Source organism: Lemur catta, chromosome 17 (assembly GCF_020740605.2).
Source record: "Lemur catta isolate mLemCat1 chromosome 17, mLemCat1.pri, whole genome shotgun sequence".
Lineage (NCBI taxonomy): Eukaryota > Metazoa > Chordata > Mammalia > Primates > Lemuridae > Lemur > Lemur catta.
The window spans coordinates 28,802,702-28,829,450 of record NC_059144.1 but is presented as its reverse complement, the minus strand read 5'-3'; the positions used below and the strand labels follow the sequence as shown (position 1 = coordinate 28,829,450).

Below are 26,749 nucleotides of genomic sequence, written 5' to 3'. Positions count from 1 at the left end.
GTGCTACGCTGGGAAAGCGTGGAGCAGGCCAGGACGAATTAGCCAACCCAATTCCAGGTGTGGCAGATCTCAAAATACCCTTTTCATTTACCATTGTGAGATTATAATTGTTATGAGGCTGACCAGCAGATGTTATTTAGTGAGATTTTAGATATTTAAACTTAATGAGTGTTAAAATATTTTGATAACTATACTTCAGTTTAATCAGTTTCTTCTGTAACCCATGTATTTTATCTTATGCATTTAAAAACATTTAGACTGAGCAGGATCCACAGCCTTCATCAGGCTGACAAATGAAATGGTTCCATGGCAGGGATAGACATTTCAGATGGGTCCTGACATACACATAGGAGTTTGCCAGTTGGAGATAAGGAGCAAGGAAGACATGCTAGGTGGAAGAGACAGCATGAGGACAGAATATAAGCACTTAAGGGGTGTCTCCAGGAGACCCAAAGGCTTCATGAGGGGTTTGAATGATGAGGCTAGTTCTTGGAGAGAAGCGAGGATGGGCTGGGGGGAGTGTCCTCTTGCAGGTGCCCCAGTGGGGGACTGGACTGCCACAGAGAGGAGTGTGGGGAGGAAGGGCTCGATGGTGGGCAGCTGACATCTGCAGTGTCCTCATGGATTTCCTTCACAACTGTTTCTTCCCTGTAAGTTTTTCTATCTGGTTCGCCTTTGTGTCCTGGAGGAAGGGCTAACATTTACTGAACAAAGCATTCTCCCTTCCTGTCCTGGATATTGGCCACCACTGCTGGGGAACAATCCTTTCAGCACAGGTGCACCTTCATAGACCACACCCACCTCCACCGTGGATGTCCTTGATTTGATGGGACGACTGGGTCTTCTCTCCCCTTCACATTTGCTGCCATGTGGAAACATTTCTGGTTTTCCAACTGAACATGCACCAATGCCTCTCTTCCATCTTTTCTGTTCTCCCGACCCCAAGTGGAAGCGCCTGGCAGGTGTGAGATGACGCACGGGGAGGGAGGACCAGGCACAAACACAGGCCAACCAGGCCATGACGTCACACACATGACTTGGTTCTTACAGGGCCCAGCGAGGCCTCAGACAGGGCAAGCAGGTCACGGTGAGTAAGGCCGGGCTGCAACTGGGGCAGTGGGGAAACTGAGGCTCTAACGTGGGCCTCCCTTTCGCAAGGCCTGGTATTTACACTGCTCGGTCTTGTCAAACAGCTCAGAGTGTGACAAGGGTGTGTCCTTACTCATTGGCATAACTTTCCTGTGAGCTGGAGAAGGAACAGCTGGGTGGATGGAGAAGTCAGGAGAAATGCCATCTTCAGGGAAAAGGATAAAGTTTCCGTCAGGTGGATGAAAGACGTTGAAATACCTTTCATATGAGGAGTAACTTACTGTCTAATAGAAAAGGAAATCACTAGACTCTTCACAAAAAACTAGTACATGGAGCACCTTCCCAGGCCCCTGAGCATTCATTCATTCATTCATTCATCAAAGATGCAGAGCTTCTTCTTGAGGATATTTTAGTACTTAACACTGCATAAAAGGGACCATATTTCTGCCACGTAGGGGTAAGGGGCCTGTTCTCTTGGTTATGATCCCATCAGCTCTTGCTACCAGCCTCCTTCTGCAGTATTCCATGTCACAGCAGGTGTTCAAATCAACCCCTCTATGATTAAACATTACCATGCTCCTTCCCCCTTTCTTGCTTTTTTAAAGGTCAGGAATGTCATATTCCATTTTTCAACCGTTGCTCATTTAGCCTTTTGATTTTGTGGCCAGAAAAAGCTTTGGACCAGATGTTTTTAAACACGCTAGACCCAAGGCTGTTAGTGCTTCTGTACAGATGTTTTCTGGAATACCTTCGAGAAAAACAAATGGACGGAAATGTTCTTATAAGAGATTAAACCTCGATCAACTGCCTAAAACTCCCCTAGCTGCTCCTCACCTCTCTTCTTAGGTAGCTAATTCTATGCTTTAAAAAAAAAAAAAAGAAACCTTCATTGAGATAATTCCCATAGTATGAGGTTGACCATTTCAAGTGTACATTCAGGGATATTTAGTACAGGTACAAAATTGTTCATTGATTGCCATTATCCAATTCCAGCACATTTGTATTACACCAGAGAGAAACCCTCGGACCTATGAACTTCCCATTCCTCCTCCTCCTTCCACCCTCTGGCAACCACTAATCCACTTTCCATCTCTTCCAATTTGCCTATTCTGGATATTTCATATAAATGGAATGAGACAATATGTGGTCTTTTGTGACTGGCTTCTTTCCCTTAGCATAATGTTTTCAAGGTTCATCCATGTTGTAGCATGTGACAGTCCTTTTCCCTTTTTCTTGCTGAATAATATTGTCTGGTCTACATGGTTTTATAATGAAAGTTGTCCGTCTTCCTGGAGGACACAAATGGGCTTCCATTTTATATTGTGGTTTTACTGTTACAAACTGGGAGAGGCCTAATGAAACAATGTTTCTATTGTCCAATTACTCTTCAGGGTGATTATGTTAAAAGCAACATGGTGGTTTTTCGTGGGCATTTTCTTTTTTTTTTTTTCTTTTTCTTTCTTTATTTTATTTCAGCTTATTATGGGGGTACAAAAGTTCAGGTTATATATATCTTGCCCATGTCCCCCCCAACCCCCCCCCAAGTCTGAGCTTCAAGCATGTCCATTCCCCAGACTTATTTCAGCATATTATGGGGATACAAAACTTTAGGTTACGTATATTGCCCTTCCCCCCCCAAATCAGAGCTTCAAGCATGTCCATCCCCTAGATGGTGTGCATCACACTCATTATGTATGTATACACCCATCCCCTCACCGCCACCCCCCCCCCACCACATCTGCCCGACACTCGATTAATGTTATTCCTAAATGTGCTCTTAGGTGATGATCAGTGAAACCAATTCAATGGTGAGTACATGTGGTGCTTATTTTTCCATTCTTGGGATACTTCACTTAGTAGAAGGGGTTCCAGCTCTATCCAGGAAAATACAAGAGGTGCTATATCACCATTGTTTCTTATAGCTGAGTAGTACTCCATGGTGTACATATACCACATTTATTAATCCACTCTTCATTGGCATTTTCTGTAACTCAGTTGCACAGAGTAAAAAGGCACATTTTGGTTTATTTGTTGAGTTCATCTCCTGGCAGCCTCGGGGATTGTGGCAGCTCGGGCTGGGTGAAGTCAGATGTGTAGCAGAACCACAGTGGGCCTCCTCTGTGGTGGCAAAGAAAAAACTTGATCTTGAAATTCTCAAGCTAAGAATGGTCTCTGATAGACTTTAGGAGGAGAATCTGGGCTTGGTTGAGTGTGTAATCATTCGTTCATTCTTTTTTTCCTTCGCAGAGGTCCAGAGCTGTTTCTTGAATCATTAGCCCTGCAGGATGGCCCTGCCTAGAGGCTGGACACACTCCTTCTGGGTCAGTCTGGTCCACAGCAGTCACCTTGCTGTCCGCACCACACCATGGAAATGGCAACCCCACCTGGTGTCAGTCGCCTCCCAGAAGGTGGGTAGAGAAAGGGGTCTGGGAAGGAATGGCCTCCTCGGAGGGCTGGGGTAAAAGGAGATTCACAGACATCCAGGAGAAAGGGGAAAATATGACATTGGCCAGAAAAAGAGATTACAGTCTCCCCTCTCCATGGGTTCTCCAGTCCATGAGTCTAGACCGTGGGCAAGGCCAGCCGGCGTGCAGCTGGGAGGGTCTGGAGCCTTCGAGATCTTCCCTGAGGGGCTCTCCCTCCATGTCAGAGTTGGGGCCTTGGGAAGGTGAACTTTGGCCATGAGGTAACCTGGTGGACACATTCCATGTGTGGGAAACTGCAGTAAGCAGGGTGGTAGGCACGCCCAGCATTTGGAATTTGGCAGCGTGGAGGAAGGGGACCTTGCCAGCCTTCTGTAGCACCCACTGAATTACAGATAACACTCATGGCTTCATGTTAATTAATTCCTAATCAGCCTACCTCTAAGCCAGGTGTGTCTGCAGTGTATCTGTGTGTGGGAGGAACATTATCTAGCTCAGAGTTCTGGATCTTCGTAGGTACAAGGCAAACTCAGCAAACTTGGTTCATCATAAAACTCTTCACTTTTTGCCAGCCATGGGGACGTGGTGGCTGGATTTTAGGAGCTGTGTCCAGAATGCAAGCACTTCTGTTTGCTCTGCAGTGGACACTCTGAGATAGGCACCCTTGGCCATGCTAAGGTGAGCGGCAGGCAGTGACACAGGCTGTACAAAGGCACAGAGGGATCTAGACGATGGTATCTTCATCGTGAGAAGCCTGGGGAGTGTGTGCATGGGGCATCCCCACAAGGCCCTCACAGTCCTGGGAATGCCTTTGAACTGTGTAGAGAGTGGCACGAACACACAACTGTGACATTTTTAGAGAGATGGTGGTATGGGCTGAATTGCATCCCCATAAAATCCAGAAGTCTTAACCCCCAGTATCTCAGAATGTGACTGCATTTGGGGATAGGGTCTTTAATAAGGTAATTAAGGTAAAATGAAATCACGAGGGCGGGCCCTAATCCAATATGACTGGTGTCCTTATAAGAAGAGGAGATTAGGGCGCGGACAACAGAGGGAAGGCCACAAGAAGACACAGTGAGAAGGCACCATCTATAACGCTCAGGAGAGAGAAGAAACTACACCTCCCAGTACCTTGATGTGGGACTTCTGGCCTCCAGAACTGTGCAGAAATAACTTTCTGTTGTTTAAGCCACCCGGTCTGTGGTGTTTGGTCATGGAAGCCCTAGTAAACTAATATAGATGGTATAATCAGCAAGAAAAGCATTGAAAATGGGGTCTTGTAAGGTTTTCTGAAGAAAATGGGCTAAGTTAGGGAGCTAAGGGATGGGTTTACTAAAAATTGATAGCTTTGCCCACCATAAAAGTTTAGATGATGACTTTTTTTTTTTTTTTTTAAAGAGAAGGAGGGTGGGAAGGGGCAGATTTACTGGGGCAGTCGGAGAGAAAAGAGCTCCCAGTTACAAGCACCCTGGTGGCTTCCAGCCTGGGGGCTCCAGTAGGAGGTGGCCTCTTTTCTAGGGTTGTAGGGGACTGTGGTTCGATTTGGAGGGGCATCATCTGTGAATAACCTTCGGGCCCCTGGCTGAAGCTCACCACCAGAATAGTGTGAGGGGGGACACGTCTGGGACAGTGAACCATGGTGGGGCTGGCTGGGACAGGCAGCATTTTAGGCTGAGCTTGTTTTCAGGGTTCCTAACCCTTCCTCCAGGTACTGCTTGGAGTCAGCAGCGTCCCCAGAAGCTGGTCCCCTACACAAATCCAGTGGGACCTCTGTGCCACACTCTTAAATATCATCACAAATCAATGGCACGAGTTTCCACAATGTATTTTGAGGAGCACACACTAACTATATGCGCTTGAGCAAGTGACAGAATGAAAGTCTCTGGATGTCAGCTGCCCAAAAGGGAGATCACTGTGAAGATCAGATAAGGCCACATGTGCCAAGTACTAGGCACAGCGCCTGGCACATGACACCTTCTCAAAAATTATACTTATGTCTGAGAAAATGCCACAGACAAGACCCCTGAAGACATACTGGCCAGGTTTGGTGCAACTATGAGAGGAATTAGAAATAATAGTTATGGATCTTTTTCTCATTTGAAAAGCAATATGTGGTCACCATATATATTAGTCAGAGCTCCCCAGAGAAACAGAACCAAGAGGATAGATACACAGGAGGAGTCGGCTCACACGAGCATGGAGGCTGAGAAGCCCCACAGTAGGAGCAAGTCCACTGAAGGTTCAAGGAAATTGGAGGCCCCAGGGGTGAAGACATCGCTGCAGGGGGTTTGAGACTTCCTCAGAGAGAGACCCCATACCCCAGGGGCTTAGTTCAGAGATAAGCTACAAGCCCCTACACTGCCTGCGGAGGGTGGGGGGGGATTGCTTCTGTTGACTGGGCCAAGGCAGGGGATTGTGCAGGAGAAGGCAGTGCTGAGTCAAACTAAGAGAAGTGTAGACTCCCCTGCCAGCCTCCTGAGCCTCAGTGCTTCCCCAAACTCTTGTTCAGGCTTACAGGGGCTCTCCAAGATGACCTGGGCCTCTAGGTCCTCGTTTTGCAGAGTGTGGACCTTGGACCAGGAGCATCGCTTCACCTGGGAACTTGCCGACCTGCAGAATCTCCCAGCCCACATCAGACCTGTGGTCTCAGAACCTGCATTTTAACAAAATCCTCAGCTGACTTGTGTGCACATCAGAGTTTGAGAAGTGCTGTTCTCAAATGGCCAGGTACCCGAGTTTAGCCAAATCTCTCAGTAATGATGGGCTTCGGGACTCAGCTGTGCTCCACAATTTTCAGACAGTGGGAGTTAATTACCTCGTTACACCTCCCTTGTCATTCACCCCTAGAGCTCCCGACTCTCCCCTGCTCCTAGGCGGAATTCCAAGGTCCTCCTTCCCTGGGCAGGTGTTTGTTCTCTGTTACACCTTGTGAGTATCTCAGGGCAGGGGCAGCCTTCTATTTCTTTTGCATCTTGCTGTAGACCAGTATGTTTCCACATGTGATCTCCATGCCAGCAGCAGCACGATCACCTGGGAATTTGTTGGGAATGCAAATTCTCAGGCCTCACCCCAGTTCTTGGGAATCAGAAACTCTGAGGCTGGGTGGGGCAGCCATGTATTTAACACGCCTTCCAGAAATTTCTGATGCAGACTGCAGCGTGTAGCCACCAGAGCCTTGTTACAGCTTGGTTCGCAGGAGCTAGTTAGAAATGCAGACTCTTGCGCCCCACCCCAGACCGAAGTCAGGACCTGCAGACTCCTGCACGTTCAAGTGCCGGGAGCCCTGCTCCAGGTGAAGAAGGGAGGGACAGTTCTACAGAAGCACAGGTGAATCATGGACCAGGTGTGGCTTTCCTGTTGAAAAAGGGTAGGTTTCAAAGGAGGAGACAAAGGATGGAAATACAAGGTTAGTGCAGGGTGAGCTGAATCTGGGGGCAGAGTTCTGGGGAGCCAGAGAGCAAGTTGCCTTTCTTAGGTGGAAATAAATTGGAGAATGCTTGGGTCAGTCAGCAAGGTCAAGGCTGGAGCCTGGAGAAGCTCAGGCTGTGGCTGGGGCTCAGTCTCCCGCTGGAATGGGGAGCTGTACAGACTCCAATTTCCCTCTGAAAGCAGAGGACACTTCTTTGGTCTTAGCCCCAGAGGGGGAGGAGGGGAAACAAAGGTGGCAACTGACAGTTCTCCGGAAGATCCCTCTCTGGGGGATTAGACTCAGTTATGTTTATGCTGGTCATTTTGAAATTTCTTTCTTTCTTTCTTTTCCTTTTTTTCCCCATAAAAATTCCTTTTGCACAACTCACAGCAGTTAGAAGTAACAGGAAGAAAACATGAGGCCCAGGAAAGATACAGATGGCTATAATTCACTCTGGTCCTGCCAATACCTATTCTTTGAATGAATTTAGTCTTCTCAGTGGGCTAATTTTGACAAATTATGCTTGGCGAACAATGAAAAATTTATTTTTAACTAATTAGGAAAATGGCAAAAAAGGTAGAGTAAAAATAGCTCTAGAAATTTTTATGTAAGGATCATCTTTGAGGTCCCTCACCCCCACGTTGCTCAAGGGTCAGCTGTACTTTAGAGCTTAAATTTCTTTTTATTAATCAAGAAAATCTATTTCTAAATCCAAGTCAGAAAAAAGCTTCCAGAATGTTCCTACTGCTGCAATAGTGCCATTGCTGTTTTTCCAGTGCTAAGAGCATTTAGATACTTGTGGAAAAAATAAAAAGGCAGCAGAAAAAAACTGCTGGCAATTGGGAAGCAAGGACAAGGGCGGGACCAGGAGCAGGTGCACGAACCATCAGCCATGTCTTGACCGAGGAGTGAGGACTGAAAGTGCCACCTGGTTCAGGTTAACCCCCACATTACCCTGCCCAGACAGGCCAGCACAGGGACAGCAACCGCAAATGCCACAGATGGTGCTCATCTTAGCTCCCATTTAATTTCAGTCAGATATTAAACATTTATAAATCTTTTATACAATAAAACAAGAACATGCAAAGTTACAAATATAGAAAATATAAAGTCCATGCATATTTCAAAGACCAGTTAATGGTGCCCACTTTGGATTCTTATATAAAACTATTCGGTGCACATTGTAAGTCTACGGACCACGCAAAAGAATTTCCCACATATTAAGTATTTAGTACCTTACAAAAACAGTTAATCCATTAGATTTTTCAGATGTTAACTGTTCTAAACAAAACTTCTAAGTTTGTCATGTGCAATATGTATTTTATATATTTAATATATATTTTTTACATAGAATACCCGCACAGTGCAAGCCAATAACATTGCAGAATAGTAATATGTATCTGCTAGGTGACAATATTGAACAATTCAGGGAATAATTTTACCTTACTTAAATAACATGAACAGGATTTCTTTTTCTACTTTGAATGCATCATATTCCTGTCATTCCAATCCAAGATATTTTTTAGATTGTCTCCCTATTCTTTGATTCAAAAGCCAATTATAGAGACTAAGGACTCAACTTAATTCCAGTTTTTGACAATTACGAGACAGAAATGCAGAAATGCAAGCACTTCTTTTCCCTGTACACCAGCCATTTCCTTCATTACACAATCCTCTACGATCACTGTGATTTTACAACTGCAGCTTTCCTCTGTGTTAAAATCTCTTGGTTTCACCCACACAACGTTTAAATCATTCTGGCTTTCAGGTAAATGAACAAAGGAGATTTGCCTTCAGTGTCTAGAAGGTAATCTAATTTTCTGCTGCCTTAATTATCTATAGTTTATGCTACTGAAGAAAGGAATGCCACGTGGAGGTGCTTGCAACATCCAGGATGAGAGGCTGCCTCTGAGGGCACCATTCCCAAATGTTGGATTTTTCAGTCCCAGAAGCCTTTCATATATGTTGCAGCTATTCATGTCATATGTGTCATGTTATTCATTCCCTGTGAATATGTCCTCTGGCCAGAGGTCTAGACTTGCACCAACATTTACTCTTGATGCGACAGCTCCTACGTAGCCCGTACTGCAAAAGGCTGCAGTTCTCTGCAGACACAGAGCACATGCTCCAGCGGGCTGAGCCTGTTGCCCGAGAGTTAAGGAGTTCTAGTTTTGTTTTTTCTTAAAAGAGTATCATGCGACCTCTTTCCAAATTTGGCAGAAATGCTGTCAGGTTTTCTTAAAATGGATGAGAAAATTTCTCCAAATTGCTGGGAAATCACTGCTAAGATGGGGCATCCGTGTACTGAGCTCTGGTTGCTGAAAGAATCAGAGGCTTTCAGGCAACGGTATTTGAGGACTCTTTTGAGATTCATTTTAGCCCCAACCTGTTGCACCAGACCAAAAATAAGTCTAGATGAACCTGTGGTGATTTGCTGCTATGCTTACTGGCCCGGATTAGCATTGGCCCATGAAGGACTCACTCAAAAGGGGTTTGAATAAAGAGCATCCTGGGTTTACTTGACATTTCCCAGTGCCCATCAGTGCCAAGGGGATTTATTAGCCTAAGGGGGACACAGAAGCAAGAATGAGACACCTCCACTAAAAAGGCTGCAGGTGGATACCCCTTCCCCCAACCTGGAAAAAGATTAAGAAGATGGTGAAGACAGGCAGACCTTCCTCATCCCACGATCAGGAAGATGAGGAAGGAGATGAGGAGGATCACGGGTGGGGATGAAAACAGGACCATGCTCGAGCCTCTCTGGTAGGCAGCCTCGTACTCCCTCTGGTACTGGGTGACACACATCTGCTCCACCACACGCTCCATCATCTTGACGTCGGTCTCGGTGAAGTTCTCCCCTTTGGTGGTGGTGGTGACCGTGTGCTGCTTGATGGTGATATTGACGCAGTCGTGCACGAAGTTGTTCTGGCTGCTGTACTGATCCACCGGTTTGTAGTACACTTGGTTGGGGTAACGGTACATGTTTTCGCGATAGTAACGGTCCTCATAGTCATTGCCAAAATGTATGAGGGGCCTGCTCATGGCACTCCCCAGCATGTAGCCACCAAGGCCCCCCACCACTGCCCCAGCCGCAGCGGCACCTGCCACATGCTTCATGTTGGTTTTTGGCTTACTGGGCTTGTTCCACTGACCGTGGGAGCCACCTCCTTGACCCCAGCCACCACCATGAGGCTGTCCCCAGCCACCCCCGTGGGGTTGTCCCCAGCCACCACCATGGGGCTGTCCCCAGCCACCGCCGTGAGGCTGCCCCCAGCCGCCGCCCTGGGGTGGGTAGCGGTTGCCTCCAGGGCTGCCCTGCCCCGGGTATCGGCTCCCTCCGGTGTTCCAGCCTCCTCCAGGCTTCGGTCGCTTCTTGCAGAGGCCCACGTCACTCCATGTGACCACAAAGAGAACCAGCATCCAGGAGCCAAGGCGCACCATGATGACTGACCTGCAAAATGAAGAAGACAGTGTCAGTGCCCTATATTTATGTTGAAACCACTTAACGTTTGCTGCATAATGAATGAGTGCACAGCGATGCCTTCAGCTCCTCGGTAAAAACACTCCTCACGCCCTGCCCTTCTTCTCTGCAGCACCGAGGACAAAAGCAATTGTAAATAAAGGGTGAATGCAACTCTTTCTCCTTCTCTAAGGACAAATTTGACCGTAAGTTAATAATGTCTAGCTCTGTTTCCTGGAAAACTAATAAAGGTGGAATGCCAACGATGTCATTTATGATAAAAATAACCTCCCTTTGGTAAGATGCACCTGGACTGGGAGAACCATAACTCCTGGGGGGATTGCCGTAGCTTTGAGCTTCTTTAGAGCAGTGATTCTTGTAAATAGGCATATCCTTGTGAAGACTCTGGAAGCTGTGCCCATCGGGCTGCTATAGGGGATATTGGCTCTTGTAGGGGATGGGCTTCTACGCCAAAGGGACCTCATTCCCTTATACCTGAGCACTTATTGGGGATGGGGGTAAAGACAAGTCCCTGGTTGCTGTGGACCACTGTGAGGACCCTTCTGAGGAACCTGAGGCCAAATGTGGCCTATGGAGGACTTGTGTGAGTCTAATGTCTAGTTAGGATGACAGTAATTAAATAACTTTGCAAATAGCTGGTTCAATGTCTTCTTTCCTCTGCAGGAATGTAGGCAGGAAATAAGTCTCTCTTGTTTGCTGCTGTATCCTCAGGGGCGAGGGCAGTGCCTGGCACAGAGCAGGACACAATAGATATTTGTTAAGTCAAGGCATTAATATCCCCTGAGCTCATAAATGCTAAGAATTTCCTCAAAGGAATTCTCAATACAATTGTATTAGAAACAGGAAACATCCAGGATTTTGAAAGCCGCCTTGTAAATTCATCTCTCTAGACAGACAGACAGACACACAGGCAGACAGACGGGGCTGCTCAAAGTGGGGAAATGGCCGTGTTCACAAGCTGAGTGGTTACTTGCTCACTGAGTGAGTTTCAGTTCAACATTTAATGTTTTATGAGTGATGTATTTTCTTCTTATTTGTGATACAAAAGAAACGTTTCTTATATAAAAGGGCTAGCACAGTTTAGAAAACAACAAACCAAATATCCTGGATGACAATTTATGCTCTTTTGCGGAATGTACATTCATCAAAATAAAAATCTCCTTTCAGGCCGGGGGGGCAGTGGCTCACGCCTGTAATCCTAGCACCCTGGGAGGCTGAGGCGGGAGGATCACTTGAGCCTGAGAGTTTGAGGTTGCAGTGAGTTATGACGACATCGCTGCACTCTAGCTGGGGCGACAGAGACTCTGTCTCTGAAAAAAAAAATCTCCTTTCAGATTAAAGATCTCACTATGGGTGCTCAGTTCTGAGGGCAGAGATCAAAAACACATAGTAGAATGATTAATTATTAAACAGTATCTACTGTACCCTACATCAAATCATATGCTCAAAAATATCACTGTATAAAACCTAAAATGCCATATGCTGTAACAGTGAAGTTAGTTTTGTCCCTAGCACTGGGATTATCTGTAAATTTTTTTTTAATTAAAAAATAATTTATCATATCCTGCAGAGCTAACAATTAAATTGGATAATAGTCATAGAATTACTAAACTAATAATTGAATTGACATCCTGCTTATGTTTCTACTAACATTATTGAAATCAGAAGAAATTTACTTATGACTTGGTGGTCATAAGAAATCAAAATACATTTGAAAGTTACAAGCCAAGTTAAAGTACTCAGAACACACCAAATAGGATTTTGGAGGCTCTTTTGGGTGGGGGTTTGAGGGGCAGGGTCCTGGGACACGCTGACTGGGCCCATTCCTGTCCCCACACTTTCTGGCTCCTGGTCTTTGCAGGCCTGTTTCCCTGATCTCATCCCGTGAGCTCATGGGGCCCATCTCTTAGCCTCCCGGCTGCTCACAAACTAGGGGACCACCCCCTTACCCCCTGAGTCAATAACTCCCAATTTATTTATTTATTTATTTATTTATTTATTTATTTATTTATTTATTTATTTTTTGAGACAGAGTCTCACTCTGTTGCCTGGGCTAGAGTGCCGTGATGTCAGCCTGGCTAATTTTTTTCTATATATATTTTTAGTTGTCCAGATAATTTCTTTCTATTTTTTGTAGAGACGGGGTCTTGCTCTTGCTCAGGCTGGTCTTGAACTCCTGACCTTGAGCGATCCTCCCACCTTGGCCTCCCAGAGTGCTAGGATTACAAGCGTGAGCCACCGTACCTAGCCAATAACTCCCAATTTAAAGAGGTTTTATGTCAACAACTTCTTCATTCACCCCAGTAAGCCAAATCCAGCCAATGCCCTAGAGTTATTTTTGAATTTTCTTTCGCAGCATACAGTGGATCTATCAGCAAATCTTAGCATCTCTATCGTGAAAATAAACCCTAAGCCCCTCACATTTTCCAACATGACCATTGCTTCTTACCTGATTCCTTCAACAGCCTCCCAACCAGCCTCCCTGTTTCCCTCTACCCCCACTGTGCATCCTCCTTTTAATATGCATGTTGTATCTTGCCACTTCCTCGTGCTCAAGTGGCACTCCTTTGTCCTATGGATAAAACGCTAAGTCCTGGCTATGCTGACTGGGCCCCACATGACCTGGGCCTCTGCTGCTCCACAAACCTGATAAGCATGGCCTTCACTGGGCCTGGAGGGCTCTTCCTCCAGCTACTCATGCTGTTCACATCTGCTTGAATGTCATCTCAAGGGACTCTTCACTCCACTCTAACTAAGATAGCATCCCTACCCTATGTCCTTTCCCCTTGCCCTGCTTCATTTTTCTCTAGGGAAGTTATGGCTACTTGATATATTATTTATCGTATGCTTATTGTTCATCTTCTCCACTGGACCATAAGCTCCTCCAAGACAAGGGTTTGGTTTTGGTCATAGCAGTGTCCCCAGACATAGCACCTGATACACGGACATGCAAAATCAATGCTGAAAATATCTAAAATAAAACATAAGGGATAATCAAACTATTAATAAAAATGAAATATTTACAATGGGTTCCAAAAGAGAACCATACTTATAAATTTACAAAACATTCTTTTCTGCAACAGCCAGCTAACATCTTCAATCCAGTTGAAACACTGGCTGCCACGCTGGAAAAAAAATTTTTCCTTAGGACCACGGTGTTTTATTAGGAAAACAGAAAAAACAAAATGATCCTTTCTAATTTAATGAAAAATTTGTTATTTTTTATTGTTTTCTGTGCATGAGTTACATGCAACTTGAAAAATAGTTCACACGGCTCGCAAGTGAGAGTGTGAGCTCACAAGGGACGTGTGAGTCACATATGCTTCATGAGGCTGGGGCTCAAAACTAACATGACTTAAATACAACTCACATGGCAGTTAATGTGTTAAATAAACATTTATTTCATGTGTCAGCCACCATCATGAACTCCAGCGGGCTGGAGTTGTTACCTGAGATAAACAAGATGGGAGGAAAAGGACGCCTCGGGGGAATGACTCTGAGTGGGGCTTTGCACAGGCCCGTTTAAGGCTGTAAGAGTTACGGCTCTGTGAGCTCACGGAGACACACCGACAGGCAATGACACAGCATTGTGAGGGAGGCACAGAGAAGAGCAACTGGGCACAGATGGCGGATGGGGCCAGACAGCTTCCGAGTGGAGATGGACACCGTGAGATCTGGGGACTTTGCATCTAAGATACTCCCTGTGAACTGTCAAGTTGTGGCCTAGTCCTCTGGCATGTTTCAAGATATTCAATGAAGTATTTAATAGTGGTCATCAGTACCTATCTCTCACTCAGAAGAACACTAAAAATACTCTTCGAAACAAGACAAGATGTCCATCGTCTCAGAACTCAAGTTCCTGTCCAATGCCATATGCCAAGGCAAAGAAGTAACAGGTATAAGAACTGCAAGGAAAGAGCTCAGGCTGACATTATTTGTAATTTATGTGATCATACACATAGAAAATCCAACACCATCAACAGAGGTAATATGAGAACCAATAGTAGAGTTCAGTAAGTTTGTGGGATACAAGATCAGTTTACAATAATCACCAGCATTTTCCTGTAATAATTGACTAGAAGAAAAGACAGGCAGTCACAATAACAACCAAACTGTACAGTATGTAGGAATTGACTTAACTAAGAAAAGGTAAGGTTTCCACGCAGGCGGCGGGGGGTAGAATTAAAACTCTAACATAAAGAACTTAGACGATGATCTGAGAAATAGAGAGGCAGTCCATGGTCTCGACTGGGATAATTCAGTATTATAAATATGTCAATTATCCCCAAATGAACTGGTAATTTCAATAAAATGCCAATCAAAATCCCAGGTGGATTTTCGGAGGAATTCAATGAATTTACACAAGGAAAGAAATGTCTATGAATAAAAAAGTTAACCTTAAAAAAAAGAGTAAGGAGGGAGGAATCTGTCTTATCAGACATGAAATCATACTACAAAGCCATAGTAAAAAAGACTAGATGGTAAAAGTTCAGGAAGAGACCAATAGATAAAGAGGTTCAGAGATAAACCCACACAAATATACTTTAACAGGGACTTGATCTACACAAAGTGGGCATCACAAATCAATGAAGAAGAAAGGTTCGATGCTACTGGGAAAATAGAGGTAAAGAAAACTGGATCCCTAACACCACATGCAAAAGTGAACTCCAGATAGATCAAAGACCTGCATGTGAAAGCTACTAGTAAGGCATTAGAAGAAAATATGGGCAATGTCTTTGTGACATGGAGGAGAAGTGGGGGGAAAAACTTTTTTTTTTTTTTTTTTGAGACAGGGTCTCCCTCTGTTGCCCAGGCTGGAGTGCGGTGGCCCAATCATAGCTCACTGCAGCCTCGAACTCCTGGGCTCAAGGGATCCTCCTGCCTCAGCCCTCTGAGTAGCTGGGACTAGAGGTGTGCACCATGACACCTGGCTATTTAAAAAAAAATTTTTTTGTAGAGACAGAGTCTCACTATGTTGCTCAGGCAGGAGGACTTGAACTTCTGGCCTTAAGTGATCCTCCTGTTTCAGCCTCTCAAAGTGCTGAGATTGCAGGCGTAAGCCACTGAACCCTGCCCAAGGGAAGAACTTTTTAACAGAAAGTACAAACCATAAGGCAAATGATTAATGAATTTGATTACATAAAAATTAAGGACTCTTATTTAACACTATGAAGAAAACTATGGCCAAGGTTAACAGAAAGAGTACACTACGGTAAAAGGTATTTGTAGTATTTAAAACCAATAGAGGATTCATTTCTAGAACCTACAAAGAATTCTTGCACATTTATAAGGGATAGTAATTCCAGTAGAAAAATGGCCAAAAGATATGAGTGATAATTTAGAAAAAAGGAAAACCCAAAAGGATATGAAAAGATAATCAAAATCATGAAGAATCCAATCAAAATGAGACCAAAAAAAGATAGGTCATTTATGCTTATCAGGATAGCAAAAAAAAAAAAAGGAAGTTGAATAATGTGGGGATACAGGAACTCACATGAGTATCAGAGGAGCATGGATACTACAGCTGAATAGAAAGAATGAAATAAATTAAATGACTGCTCTCAAAAAAGAAGAAAACAGAAAGAGAAAACTTCAAAGTAATCTGTCATAAAGAAATAATAGACACAAAAGTAGAATTTAAAAAATAAAATCCCCAAAAATGTGAAATTTCTAAATAAAATCAAGAGTTATTTAAAAGTGTAATACATATATATCACTAGAAAACACAGCATCTCTATATTGGGAATAACAAGAGGGAAATAATCCTAAAAAGAGGCAGCTTTAAAAGGATAACAACAAATTACTGTATACAACTTTGTTTTATGAATTAAAAATCCATGTGAGATGGATTGCCTTTCTATTAAAACATAAATTACAAAAATCAACCTTAGAATTAATTTATTCAATGACCATTTATGGAATAGCTAGTATGTGACAGTTTAAAAAAATTAGAAAACTAGAATTGATCAATAACCATAGAAGGAATATAGAAAAAAAGCTGTCAAAAACTACATATTGTAATGTAATATTTACAGTACAATAACTTTTTGGTAGGTTTTACATGTATTTAAAGTGTCTTCTCAGGGTCTAGCATTTTGCTAGGGGCTAAGGACGCCACGGTGAATAAGATACTTAGCTTGGTGAATTCAAGGACCAAGAAGGAGATCAGGTGTACAGAGCCTTATGAGAAAGAGGGCAAGTGGCTTTGAGACTGGAGAGGTGGGTGAGGTCAGAGCATGAGGATCTCGTGGGGCATAGAGAGAAGTTTCCATTTTATTCTGAACACTGGGGCAGGGGGGAGTGTTATAGGGTCTTTGTAGGAGAGTAACCTCACAGCATTGTTTTTTCAAAAGCTCACTCTGATTGCCGTGTAAAGAAGAAAATTTTGGGGGGCAAGAAAGGAAATGCGGAGACCAGTAAGGAAACTATTGAAGGAAGATGGTGGCGGGGCCTGGTATGGCGTCAATGCAGCTGATGAGCTGCAAATAAATGAGATGCATTTTGCAAAGAGAACCAGTAAGACTTGCTGATAGAGTGGATGGAGGAGTGAGGGTTGCCCAGGTTTGTGGCTTTCGTAACCAGGTGGATGGCAGTGATACCATCTACCAAAATAGGAGAAAGTGGTGGGGGGCCATGTTGGGAAAGAAAACTAAAATTAAGAGTTTTAGTTTGGACACATAAATTTTGGCACATGTATGAGCCATTCAAGTGAGAGTATCAATTTAGGTGATTGTTAGAATCTAGAACTCAGTGGAGATAAACATTTGGGCATCTTCACCTCATATATAGTGCTTATAGCCAGTGGGATAAAGGGTAAGATTCAGACTGCAGTGTGCAGGCTGGCACTCTTAGCCACCCTGCTACACAGCCTCCAGCAATGCGGGTGCCAAATCCCACCACCCCCCGCCAAAAAAAAAAAGAAGTAGTAGAAGAAGAAAAATATTACCCAACTGATTTTAGCAGTTTAGCAAAAGAATATATCGTGGCCAATAAGGATTATTTTAGAAATATAAGAATAGCTTAAATCAGAAAAATCTATAATAGGATAAGGAGGAAAAAAATATTCCTGCATTGAAAAGCTTTCAATTAAAATCAACATCCATTCCTGATTTTTTAAATTTTAAGTTATTTTAAAAACTTTCTGCAGGACTAGAAAGATAGTCTCTTTCCATCATCAAGAATTGCTATCACAAACACGAAGCCCACCATTATAATTGCAAGAGGTGAACGAGGCAATTATACAACCTATCACTGTTATTACTTTAGATTGTTCTGGAAGTTCATCTGGGTATGGTATTCTATCTGGAAAATCCAGGAAAATCATCCAAAAATGTCTTAGAATAAATTAATAAGCTCATTAGGGTGGCAGTTTTTGAAATAACATAAAAAACCAGTAAGTCCCTAAATCAGCTATAATTAGAAGGTTTAGTGGGGAAAAACATTCCAATCGTAGTGTCAATAAAAACTTTAAAATATCTGGGATTTAATCTAAAAATAAATAGTAGCACTTATATGAGAGAAGCCATAAAATTGTACTAAGACATAAAAGAAGACTGGAAAAAGAGAAAGACATATAACATTTTTGGCTGGAAAACAAACATTGAAAAATACCAGTTCACCTACAACTAATCTGTGAAGTCAATACAATTTCAGTCCCAACTCAAAGGGGATTTTGTAGTTCCCTAGATTCTAGGGATCCCTTGGATTTTAGACAGCTCATCCAGATAGAAAATCAATAAAGAAATATCAAACTTAAACTATACTCTAGACCAAATGGACCTAAACAGACAAATACAAAACATGCTATCCAACAGACACAGAATACACATTATTCTCTACTGTACATGGAATATTCTCCAGGATAGATCATGTATTAAGCCACAAAACAAGTCTTAGCTAATTAATCATATCAAGTATTTTCTCTGACCACAAGGGTGTAAAACTAGAATAAATTACAGAACTTCAGAAAATTCACAAATACATGGAAATTAAATGGCATGCTCCTGAACAACCAATGGGTACATTAAGAAATTAAAAGGAAAATTTAAAAATTTCTTGAGACAAACAAAAATGGAAACATGTCCCATACCAAAATGTATAGGATCCAGCAAAAGCAGTTCTAAGAGGGAAGTTTATAGTAATAAACATGTACATCAAAAAAGAAGAAAGATCTCCAATAAGCAACCCAATTTTGCACCTTAAGAAATTAGAAAAACAAGAACTAAGCCCAAAATTAATAGAAGGAAATAATAAATATTAGAGTAGAAATAAATGAAATAGAGACTAGAAAAATAACAGAAAAGATTAAGGAAGTGAAGGATTCGTGTTTTGAAAAGATAAAATTGACAAACCTTTAGCTAAACTAAGAAAAAAAGGGAGAAGACACAAAATCAGAAATGAAAAAGGACACATTACAACAGATATCAAGGACATATGAAGGATCATAGGAGACTATTGTAAACAATTACATGCCAAAAAATTGGATAACCTAAAAGAAAATTCCTAGACACATACAACATATCAAGACTGAATTATGATAAAATAGAAAATCTGAGGAGTAAGGAGATTCAAGTGGTAATAAAAAGTCTCCCTTCAATGAAAAGATCAGGACTTGATGGCTTCACAGCTGAAATTTACCAAACATTTAAACTAATACCAGTTCTTTTCACCCTCTTTCAAAAAGTTGAAGAGGAAGGAATACAGCCAAATTCATTTTATGAGGCCAGCTTTACCCTGATAACCCTGATAACATTACAAAACAGTGTAAGAAAAGAAAACTACAGGCCAATATCCCCAATGAACACAGAGGCAAATATTCTCAACAAAATACTAGCAAACCAAATGCAACACTACAATAAAAAGGTCATACACCATGATCAAGTGGTATTTATTCGTGGGATTCAAGGATGGTTCAGCATATACAAATCAATAAATGTGATACACCACATTAACAGAAAGATAAAAATCATAGGATCATCTCAATAGATGCAGTAAAAGCATTTGACAAAATTCAACACCCTTTTATGATAAAAAAAATGCAACAATCTAGGTATAGCAGGAATGCACCTCAACATAATAAAAGCCATTTATGAAAAATCCACAGCTGACATCATACTCAATGGTGAAAAAGCTGGATGATTTTCCTCTAAGCTCAGGAAAAGGCAAGGATATCTTCTTACTTCACTTCTATTAATATTTAATATATGCTGGAAGTCCTAGCCAGAGAAATTAGGCAAGAGAAAGAAATAAAAGGCACCCAAATTACAAAGGAAGAAGTTAAACTGTTCCTGTTTACAGATGACATGATCTTATATAGAGAAAACCCTAAAGACTCCTCCAAAAAAGTGTTAGAATAAACACATTCAGTAAAGTTGTATGATATAAAATCAACATATAAAACTCAGTAGCATTTCTATACTAATAACAAACTATGTGAAAAATATGTCAAGAAAATAATCCTATTTACAATAGCTACAAAAAAACTAGTAATAAATTTAACCAAGGAGATGAAAGATCTCTACACTATAAAACACTGATGAAAGAAATTGAAGATGACACAAATAAATGAAAAGACATCCCATGTTCAGGGATTGGAAAAACTGATATTGTTAAAATGTCCATACTATCCAAAGGGATTCAGTGCAATCCCTATCAAAATACCAATGTCATTCTTCACGGAAATAGAAAGAACAATCTTAAAATTTGTATGGAACCACAAAAGACCCTGAATAGCCAAAGTGATCTTGAGCAAAGAGAACAAAGTTGGTGGCATCACACTTCCTCATTTCAAAATATACTACAAAGATATAGTAACCAAAGGAGCATGGTACTGGAATAAAAATAGACACACAGACCAATGGAACAGAGTAAACAGCCCGAAAATAAATTCACACATTTACAGCCAACTGATTTTTGACAAAAGTGCCAAGAACACACAATGGAAAAAAGTCTCTTCAAAAAATTCTGTTGGGAAAACATGGATATCCACATGGAGAAGAATGAAATTAGACCCTTATCTCACACGATACATAAAAATCAACTCAAATCTATTAAAGACTTAAATATAAGACCTGAAACTATGAAACTCCAGAAGAAAACATAGGGGGAAAGCTCCATGACATGGTTCTGGGTAATGATTTTCTTAGATACGACCTCAAAGGCATAGGCAACAAAAGCAAAAATAGACAAATGGGATTACATAAAACTAAAAGCCTTTTGCACAGCAAAGGAAATAAGCAACAGAGCGAAGAGAAAACCTACAGAATGGGAGAAAATATTTGCAAACTATCCATCTGATAAGGAGTTAATATCTAAAATATATAATGAATTCAACTCAATAGCAAGAAAATAAATAACTCAAGTGTCACACAGGCACAAAAAGACAAATACCACATGATCTCATCCAAATGTGGAATCTAAAAAAGTTGAACTCATAGAAATAGAGAGTAGAATAGAATTACCAGAGGCTGAGGCAGTTGGGTTGAGTGTTGGGGAGATGCTGGTCAAAGGATTTATAATTAGTTAGATAGGAGGAATAAGTTCATGAGATCTATTCTATAGCATAGTGACTATAGCTAATGATGATATATTGTATTCTTGAAAAATGCTAAGAGAGGGATGTTAGGTGTTCTCATCACAAAAATGATAACTATGTGAGGTTATACATATGTTAACGGCTGAGATTTAACCATTCTACAATGTATACATACTTTACAACATCATGTTGTATACAATAAATACATATACAAGTTTATCTGTCAATTTCAAAAATAAATAAATTGAAAAAAAAACAATTCAAAGGGGATTTTAAAGAACATTATGAAACGATACTCAGAATTAAGAGGACTGAAGAAATTTTTGAACGCGAAGATAATCCCCACGCACTTGGCCTGCCAGGAGTTATAATGCAAAGCTGCAATAAGATCACGTGGCATTGGTGCATGAGCAGAATGGCAGAGCAATGGAACTAGGGAGAAGGTACAACAAGATCCACAAATTACCCCATTCATCCTATTCCCATTTATAGATGGGGACTGAGAGTCAGAGCTGGTAAGAACTTGTCCCAAGGTTGTAACAGCTCAAGGTGACAAAGCTGAGATCCAAATATAGCAACCAAAGCCTTCCCACCCATTGAGGTAGTGTGCTGAGGGCCAAACTTCAGATACTCAGAACAATACTTTACAGTATAAGGGTTAATTGGTTAAATTGGCAAGTGGCAAGGATCAAACATTCCTCTATGCTCACTCCACACTGTCCCTTGTCTTTCCTGAGCTAAGTAAACTCACTTGTCCCATTTTAATCTTTTGATGTCATTGCCCCTTAAAGAATTTGATGTAAGCTGTATACAATTTTGCAAACAATTCTGAGGTAGGGGTTTTCTACTGGCACCCTGAGGCCCAGCCCTGGAGTGAATAGGGCAAAGGGTCCCCAACATGGTCCATCATCAAAATTACCCGAGGAACTTTTAAAAAACATTATTGCTGGAACCTATCCCAGGCCAACCTGAGAGTGTCTAGTGATGAGATTTGGGAATGTACAAAAGCGTCCTAGGGAACTGGCGTGTGTAGCCAGGCTTTGGAGCTAGGTCCTCAAGAGTCTAATCCTTAACATTTATAATGCTTTTCATAAAAGGGTGTCCCTCCTTTGAAGTGATCACACAATAATGTAACACCAAGAAGCAGAACATAGTAGGAGAAAAAGGACTGTTTGACAAATTGAGAAAGAAAAAATTCCCAACTGTGAGAAGTGCTGCACATACACTTCAGGATTATTTTATAATGCTGTAGCCATCACCGGCTTAGATACAGACATGTTTTGAATGTTTAATATGCAGCAGTTCACCACTGATATAGTAGCCTTGGAAGAGGAAATAACATCTGAAAAGGAAGAATAGACTGGGTAAGTTAAAACTACAATCTAGAGATCCTTTCACCTTGGTTTTCTCAGTTGATTGAGAGGCATGTTCAGTGTCAGTGTGGTGCAGAAATGTTAGTTACATTATTGTTGCTGTTTTTTAATTTTAGTTTTAAAATCGTTGCTGCCTTACACAATTCAGCACGATTCTGGAGAAAGCTGTGGTCCTTTCTCTGCAAAATTAAGCTGATGATGATGCAATTGGTGTGAATTACACAGATAGACTCTAGCGGCCTCTGGAATGAGGGCTTGTGATCACAGCCTTTCCTGACCCTTATTTTTGTGACAGTTGGTGACTTTCAACCATCACAAGACCACAGAGGTTCTTCAGGGTACATCTGTTGTGGCCCAGTTAAACTGGATTTGTGCCTCCAGGAAGACAGAATGCTTCAGCGTGGCTAAAACTATTCGGTTTTGACATATATTCAGGAGTCCTTTAAACAACAAAGAAGAAAAAAACTAACTTGATAAATCTAAGAACTGATCTTTAAAAAGAAAAAATCTAATAAACAAATTAGTAAATCACTAATAAATCTACTCCAGGAAAAAAATGGAACAGTATTTGAAAAAGGAAACAAGATCAGCTAAAAATGTTCTATTCTAAGAAACAAACATGATAAAGATCTCTCCTTCTTTCTCCCACACACAGAAAACTGTGGGTCCATTTCATTTTAAAAATGGAAATCTGTGATCTATTTTAAAAATCTCATTATTTAGTGAAGGCAACATATTCACAAAAAGAAAATTAAGATCACTTATAATTTCTATTAAAACTATCATTTTCTGTTTTTCCTTTCCGATTTTTCACATATGCATTCATGTTTGAGTAAGTATACAGTTTAGTAACCTGTACTTTGACATAGTTTTTTTCCCTGCATATCAGAGGCTCCAAAATCATGATTTTTGATGGTTACGTAATGTCTCGTTCAGTTAATGTGTCATGATTTTCTTAGCTACTACCCTGCTGTTACACATTCAGGTTGTTTCCCAGTTGGTTCTCATTTTAGATCATCCTGTTTGGAATATGTGTCTGCATATGGCTTTTTTTTTTCCCTTGTTTATTTCTTCCATTGCAGGTAAATTCCCAGGAGTGGGGTTTCTGGGTCACAGCTTCCAACTTCTCAATGCATCACCAGATTGCTTTACAAAAGGTTTGTACTGCTTCAAAATGTCCCCAGTCGGGTGTGAATAGGAAAAAGGATAAGGCATAGACACCAAGGGCCAGTTTTACATAGCTGGTTAAAGTTAATCTTTGCAACAAATCCTGGAAGTAGGTATCATTTCCTCCATTTTATGAATGGACAAAAGGAGGGTTAGGAAATTAGGTGACCTGTCCAAAGTCACAAGGTTGACTGCAGAACCATCTTTCTTAACCCAAAGCCCTGCCACTTCCCTGGACATCTGAATATGCCAAGTTTTGGGCAACCTTCCAAAAGGGGTTGCTGTTAGTATGACTGTTGTTTTTAATTTAATAGACCTAAAATGATAACCCAAAATTGTTCTAATTTATATTTTATTCTGCAAATGATTCATCATTTCGCCATTTATTATAATCTTAATAATTTCCTTTCCCAGGTATGAAAAACTTGGGGCAGATACAAATAATATACAAATCACACCCTAGCTCGCTGCTTTCTTTCCCTTTCGGGGTAGCTCTTTTTCATAGTAAGAGCTTCTCAGTATTTGTGCAGGTAAAATTGTTCTTTTTCATGGATGATTTTTTTCTTTCTTCTTCAAATCTGAGAGAGTTGTTAATCTTTCTAGAGGCCTCACATTTTTTTGTTCCATTTTTTGTTCCTGTTTTTTCTGATAATTAGATTTGTAAAATCTTTAATCCTATTCTACCTGGAGTTTTTCGTAAGGAAAAGCGAAACATCTCAAATGTTCTGCATGTGGGGAACTGCTTATTAAACCATGATGCTCTAAGCACAAGAAAATAACGCAGCCGTGGAGATCATCACGATTGCAGCGGTGAAATTGCACTGCGTCGTGTATGAATCTGGAGGCGAGGACACAAAAACAGAAGGCTGTGGCTTTGCGATGGTGATGGGTGTAACGGTGGTTAATTACACGGTAAAAAATATTTGCTACAGCTATTACAAAGAGAAAAGGGAAAAATCCTTAAAAAGGACGGTAAAAATGGATTTACCCCCATTGTTTAATAATGAAACGTGAACACGCCTGCCGCACAGGTGGAGAGCCTGGTTTCCCGAGGGCCCTGATGGCCGGGCTCTTCTCGGTCACACCTGCGGCCGCTCTGGGGGGTCTCCGGCCACCCCAGCCGCGCGAACGGAGGGCGGGGCCTTCCTGAGACCCCTCCCCGCCGATGCCGGAGGCCCCGCCCACGCCCCCTGGTGTTCTGTGGCTGGCAAGAGGGGCCCGGCTGCCTCCCCCAGGACTGGGGGGGAGGAGGGCGCGGGGACCAAGGGCGGGGCCGCCTCCTGGGAAGAGCTGGGCGGCGGCGGGAGGCCCCCAGGGTCCCGGAACTCCTTCCCCGCCGCAGCCCGGGCCCGGGGGCTGGCACCTGCCTTCCCATCCCCCAGCGCACCCTCTGGGCATCGGGAGGCGCCCGGCCTTGCCAAAGGGCGTCCCGGCCCCTGATCCCGGCCTCTGCGCGCCGTTTCCTTGGGGCAGCCAACCGGCGGGGAGCGGGAGCCCCGTGTCCCCCAGCAGCCCCTCCTCGGCTCTCCTGGCCTGGCGCCCCAGCCACGCCCGTCGGCGGCCCTCCCGGGGTCTCCCGGCCGCCGGCGATCGCCCCCACTTTTCCGGACCTGCGGCCCGTGGGGCCGCGCGACTCGCCCATCCCTACACCCACGGGGGGAAGAGGGAGCGATGAGACACCTCGCCACCACCGACGTCCCTCGGATGGGCCCCACCAGCTCCCCCCAACCCCCACTCCGAATAAATGGGGGCTTTCATAACCCGAAAATCCAAGCCAAGCAGCGTCATCCGAAAAGAGACCGGCACACGGGACAGGCCCGAGCCGCGCCACGCGCCCCAGCCCCTCCTCACTGCCAAGGTCCGACCCCGCCCGGCCGTGCGCCCCAGCGCCGGGGCTCTCGCTCGGCCTCCGCGGCAGCCCCGCCGCACCCCCGTTCTCGGGACTCCTGCCCCCCAGCGCCCCCCGCAGTGTTTACCGGCCTCGGTCGGGAAGAGCGGAGAAGGCAGCTCGCGGCGCCGCGGCTGTCAGCGACTGGAGCGGAGAGAGCTGACGCGCGCCGCCGGGGAGGAGGGGCCGGGGGCGGGGAAGGGAGGCGGTGGCGTTCGCGGGCGAGGTCGGCCCGGGACCAATTACCGCGCGGCCTCGCGCACACTCGGGTGCCCCGGCGTGCGGCCGCCGAGGTATACGTTAAGAGTGCAGCGCCTCCAAGCAGGGCCCGGAATGAGTCACCGGAAAAACAAGTCGAGATTCGCTTGAACACTGGCATCAGTTGATACCTCCTCCGGGTGCCATCGCTCCGTGACAGAGCTCATTGACTATAAAAATAATCTTTAATTGGAAATTCGGTCCAAAGCCCCAGATCCTCGTTACATAAGGGAGAACTCGAGAGAATGAATGGTTAGGGAATGAGAAGGCAATTTCTGGAACTTTGGTAACTAGAAATTTCTAAAGAGGAAAAAAAAAATTGCTCACCCTGGGATTGAGCCCAATAATTATGAATTGTCACATAAACTGTTAGAATTTGAGGTCCAGAAAGGGCACACCTGTTCCTCCATTTATTCACTTTCTTGCTCCTTATTTTACGCATTTATTCACTTGCTCCTTATTTTATGCAAAAGAGATGATATAGATTGTGATATTGACAAATAACATGCACTACATGTGATATTGACAAATAACCGCACATTACCTGAGGTATCGTGTATGAAGCAGGTGTGTTGTCGCTTATGATTCCTGCTGAGACGTTAGGTAGGGGCTTGGTTCATGTAAAGAAGGACAAGGGATGAAGTGATGGAAGGACAGGAGGTAGAGTTAGGGCGACGGTATAAATTATTGCCCAAATTGGGTCACTTCTGAGAGTGAAAGGGCCATAAGCTCAGGCCTGTCTTGGGGAAAACGAGACATTTAGTGCCCTCGCTGTGGGCTCTGAGAGGCTTACGGAGCCTGTAAGGAAAGAGGTGTAGGATGTTGACGCTCCCATTGGAAACAGGATTTGGGTTGGACATTTGTATCTCGGGACCGATCGCTAAGTGGGAGGGGACGAGGGGCGAGGGGAGGCCCAGGAGGATGCACAGCGCAGAGCCGGTGCGACGGCGCCGGGGATGTCAGTGTGAACGCGGCGGGCGCCGCAGGGGCAGCGAGAGGGCTGGAGAGCGTGGCCTTTGGACGCAGCCGACTCAGTAGAACTGGGAGAACTGGCCTGCGGCCAGCCAGAAATGAACGCGAGGCAGCGGCGCTGGTTTACCTCCTGTCAGTCTTACATAACGCTT

General features: G+C 43.3%; 1 protein-coding gene across 2 annotated transcripts; it reads right to left on the bottom strand.

Annotated features, from left to right (window-relative positions):
* Positions 1-7,926: 7,926 nt before the first annotated feature.
* Positions 7,927-25,663, bottom strand: LOC123622563 (prion protein). Of its 2 annotated transcripts, none has more exons than XM_045529040.1 (2): positions 25,456-25,663; positions 7,927-10,375 (listed from the first exon to the last, which is right to left on the bottom strand). In XM_045529040.1, exon 2 carries the CDS (start codon positions 10,363-10,365, stop codon positions 9,604-9,606), a length of 762 nt encoding a protein of 253 aa, XP_045384996.1. In that variant the 5' UTR covers positions 10,366-10,375; positions 25,456-25,663; the 3' UTR covers positions 7,927-9,603. The 2 variants fall into 2 exon arrangements, with proteins under 2 accessions (XP_045384996.1, XP_045384997.1); XM_045529041.1 differs by having other exon boundaries at positions 25,460-25,663.
* Between the last annotated feature and the right edge of the window lie 1,086 nt (positions 25,664-26,749).

Coding starts and splice junctions, on each gene's coding strand:
- LOC123622563 (XM_045529040.1), bottom strand. CDS start 10,365: ATGGTGCGCCTTGGCTCCTGGATGCTGGTTCTCTTTGTGGTCACATGG.